Source organism: Nanorana parkeri, unplaced genomic scaffold (genome assembly GCF_000935625.1).
Source record: "Nanorana parkeri isolate BGI_ZX_2015 unplaced genomic scaffold, ASM93562v1 scaffold1222, whole genome shotgun sequence".
Classification (NCBI taxonomy): domain Eukaryota; kingdom Metazoa; phylum Chordata; class Amphibia; order Anura; family Dicroglossidae; genus Nanorana; species Nanorana parkeri.
In genome coordinates, this window is record NW_017307490.1 from 116,235 (window position 1) to 120,725 (window position 4,491).

General features: G+C 40.3%; 1 protein-coding gene across 1 annotated transcript in view; it reads right to left on the reverse strand.

The window, feature by feature from the left end:
- Positions 1-449: 449 nt before the first annotated feature.
- TAGLN (transgelin) overlaps positions 450-4,491 on the reverse strand; it is a 14,693-nt gene continuing 10,651 nt past the window's right edge. The window contains exons 2-5 of the mRNA XM_018568639.1: positions 3,435-3,629; positions 2,524-2,701; positions 865-967; positions 450-780 (exon numbers count right to left, since the gene is read on the reverse strand). Coding sequence (XP_018424141.1) covers positions 636-780; positions 865-967; positions 2,524-2,701; positions 3,435-3,617 — 609 coding nt within the window. The 5' untranslated portion in view covers positions 3,618-3,629 and the 3' untranslated portion in view covers positions 450-635. The remainder of the gene's footprint in view (positions 781-864; positions 968-2,523; positions 2,702-3,434; positions 3,630-4,491) is intronic.

Sequence of the window (4,491 nt, forward strand, 5' to 3'; positions counted from 1 at the left end):
ATAAGCAAAAGATTGTGAAGAAGCCATTACATGGAGATCTGTTTCTACAAAGGAAAACTACTAAGTGTGAACTAAAAGCAGGGAATCCTCTAGAGAGAGAAAAGCATGAAATACAGATGAACAATTTGGGGTTATTAATCATTTGGAAGCTACTGCTCCTTCTATGGTTGGTGAAGCACTCTGGAGATGTCTCGTAAGCGATATAGTTTGTGAACAAGACAGGTCATTTTACTGGGATGAACATATACCAAGAGGGAGCATGGGACCACCTGATGTCATGAATGAAGACAGGGTCTCAAGTAGCTGCCCCTGTTTCAGAAAAACGTGTGATGTTTAACTATATTTTTCAATCAGTAACTGAAAATATATATCGGCTTTCTAACCAATGTATAAGAAAATGTTTTGGTTAGTAGTGACCACTTATATGATACCAAAGCGAAAGTGGTTTCTTGCGATGGATCCCTTGTCGATAGATACCTGTCATTGGAATGGCTATACTTCTGTTTCCTCTGCCATGGAAATAGTGGAATGGCTGGGAGAGCAAGGTTTGGTCTCAACCTTTTTCGTTGCTGCAGATTTGTTTAGGGATTCTTAGAGCAGTGAAGAGGTTAACAATTCTTGGCTCCTTTTCAACTTTAACTGATAATCTGTCTAGGACGGCCATAGCCTGTCATGCCAGACTGGGAGGCTCCTTGGTTGCTACCCATCTGCAAACCAATTACATGCTTTCCTTGTTTCATCTTGTCGTCAGAGAAATCCCGTTTGTGTTCCTGGGCTTTCCTGGGGAAACAGATATCAATGGTCATGTATGTAGGATATACAACACGGTTATCAAATATTTGGGAATTTAGTCTCGCAGCTTACTTCATGAACCAGGAGGGGTCTCCTTGGTACAGACCATCATTTTTAGTAACTGCAATACTCCCAATAGCCAAAACTGTCCTCTGCACAGCAGCCAGATCTTTACCTGTGAAGACATTTCCATCATTAACTAAAGTGTATTGATATTAGTCCTTGTATATAAAGATGTGCATATCACACATTGTGGTTTTTTCCTTAGTTAATAGACACAGTTCACAATGTTATAACTTCACATACAATACTAATGACACATTTTTGACAAGTCTGCATATATCTTGCAGAAGAGAGGTGGATTAGTCATTAAAGAGCATGTGTACTGACTTTGTACATCATTTCTTTACTCAAGGTAGGAGCAGCAACTCACTGGTTGGCCAAGTAGAGAGGAATGCTTTAATAGCAGGTAGAGTGGTCTCTAGCAACCCCTAATGTGACATGGCCCTTTGGAACCTTTTCAAATATTAAAATATATATATATATCTCAAACATATATTGTATATGTACAGTGTGTGTATATATATATATATATATATATATATATACTGTACTACTGTATATTTTGGTTTCTGTACAGCATTTCACGTACCTTGTCCAACATAGATTTAAAAAAAATAAAAACAAATGTTACAATGGATAAAGCCAAAAATCAATATGCTATGCGACATAAATTTTTGTGGGGAAAATATATTTGTTTCACATGGCTGTAATCAGTCATTATACTAACACGCTATGCCAATGGCACAAAGTGTGTTCTGGGAGGGAAATGATCAGTGTTTCCCAGAAGTTGTACAAATGTGTCCCCTACACTCCTTACAGCATTCACAACCTTGGATTTAAAAGGGGTGCTTGCAGTGATGATCACGGATGGCGCTGTGCATGTCAAACTTGTATAAGATGAGTTCTGGCAAACACTTGTATAGGAGGAAGATCACCAGCACTCAGAAAATTTTGGCAAATCTTTGGGGTCATTTATTATAAAACAGCGTCACATATATCAATATAGCCAAAATATAGGCTATATTGATATACAGTATGTGACGTTGTTTCATAATAAATGAACACAAGGATTTGACAAAATGTTCTGAGTGCTGGTGATCTTCCTCCTATACAAGTGTTTCCCAGAACTCATCTATAAAGCACATTGAGTGTGCTAATGTACAAGATCCTCAATGAATTATAAATAATCTATTGACATGGAGAAATATGTATCTATTCATATATAGCTCATTACATCAGTACAGGCTATGTTTCCAATATCTACAAGCTAGCATCTCTTCTCTGAGTGTATGTGAACCCCCAGAGGAGTGTGACTTAGACCCCATTCATACGTAGCGACATACCTTTTGCAGCGGATCCGCACGGCCGGGATAGCGCGACTTTCGGGGCGACGTTCCAGCGCCGATCCAGCGACGGTAGCGCGACCTTCTCCGTCGGGCTCCATAGAAAAAAGGCAAAATCGCGCAAAATCCGCCGAAAAAAGGGTCCGGTAGAAGCGACTTGCGACCGCGACGAGCGACGCGCGACATGGAGTTAAGACAGCTCCATTGAATAGCATTGGCCGGCGACTTCTCGCGATATCGCGCGGCAAAAATGCGCGATATCGCGCCGGAAATCGCGCGATAATTCGCTACATGTGAACGGGGCCTTAGTGTGGGCAGGCTTTACCTTCATACAGGTCGACGGTTTGGAACACATCGGTTTTCACAACTCCATAATCCTCAGATGCCTTAAGGAACTGTGCCACCTGTTCCATTTGCTTGAAGACCATGCTGGGAGGGGGGTCAGGGATCTTAATAGGCTGTGAGCCTTTGGGGTATAGGCTATTAATCAGTTTTGAAAGAACCTATGAAAAAGACAAAGATGAATATGTAGACTACAAAGATACTGTGATATAAATACTATGATGCCTCTGTTGGCCTTTGAGTTTACTGAGATTATTTCTCAAAATTATTTTACAGCTCAACCCCAGCTTAACTTTCTGTTTTGTTTTGGGTGAAAGGGGAAGGGTCCCTGTCAGCACAGTTTCTCTACTTTACTGTCATGGAAGAAATAATGGGAAATCTCTGCAACAGGGGTACCAACGAAAATAAAAAAAAAACTTTTAGTAGTGTAAGTGAAGGGTTAGAACTCTAGACAATGTTTCTGTTTCTGTCCCGGTGACAACCACACTCCCCATTCCTGTATGGGCTTCACAGGGACTCCACTGAAATATCTTCAGTGGAGTCATAGACGAATGAAAACCTGTCTAAAATGCAACACCTGACCGCAGTCCCCAAACCTAAAAAAGAAATGACTGGTGTCAGGCTTTAACCTTTTGGTAAAAATGTTTCTGCATAATTTGCTAATTAAAACGTGCTGCAAGGAGATAACTGAAACTGTAATACAACTCAGATTAACACTCCTTAGTGACCCAAGACCAGTGACTATACTCCCTTATAGAATAGACGGGTACTGGATTTTTCATTGTTTCAAACCTGCTTTCAGGACATAGTGGTACAATGGTTGCAGTTAGCATTTCTGTACCCAGGTGTGGTCCGGAACCAAAGAACTATGAACTATAGCTCATTCTGACTCACAATTCCATTCTTCAACCATAGCTGGAATCCATATCTTCCTTGCTCTGGTGGCTCTCCTACGTCAGAACCAGCCTGAAGCTTAATCCACTGCACTAGACGTGCCTCCAATTCGTCATCATACTTTTTCTCTATGCGGGAGAGGACATCGCGGCTCATGCCATAAGAAGGGCCTTTATTAGCCATGGCTGCTTAGACCTGCATACATGAAAAAATTTTGATCATATTATCATGCTTTGTCAATCAAAAATACAATGTATGTCTTACCAAAAGCTACGTTCTTGTACTGTGCTAACATACATATACAGAAAGACTAACATTTCTGGGCATAACAAGCAATACATGTAGATCTGTGTTAAAAATGTATTTTCGTTATTGCACAGTGGTGTCCATCCAACACTGAGAACTTCTTGATAGGAAGGGAGAGCAGCATGAGGATCTCATCAGTCTACCCCCCTCTACCCCTAAGTGGTCAAAACTATTGCATACATCATATGCCCTTTCCATTTTCTAGTCATTAAGTCATTAATACATTAATACATTAATAATGGCTGACATATACACGTACAAAGAGTCTAGTCTCTGTTTTTCATTTGTCACAGGCAACATCCACTTTCAAGTGAAAACTGACTTTATACAAGAGTAATATTCTTAAATAAACATGGCACTATATACTACAGGGAAAGAAAATAGACACTCTGGTATTGTATCATCTGATATTATGTTAATATCAGATAATACAAAAGTTTGGTTGTTCTTGCACCCTGCTTTGCTTAACTGCAGTTTAGTCTTCACAGAGGTGCGAGGGAGTGTAGGACCTGGCTGTGCTTTCTGCCAGGGGTTCCTGAATCACAAGACTGAGCAAACATTTCACCAAAATGTTCACATAAAGAATAAACCATGGTACAGGGATGCTAGTACAGGTGCTCGCTGTCTGATGTATGAAGTATGGCTATGTTGCATAAAATTCAGGCAGGTCACTGTTAGACCAGAGGTTGGCAACTTGTATATAAAATCCAGGGAGAGGAGAGGGAGAGGGAGACAATATAAATATATATAT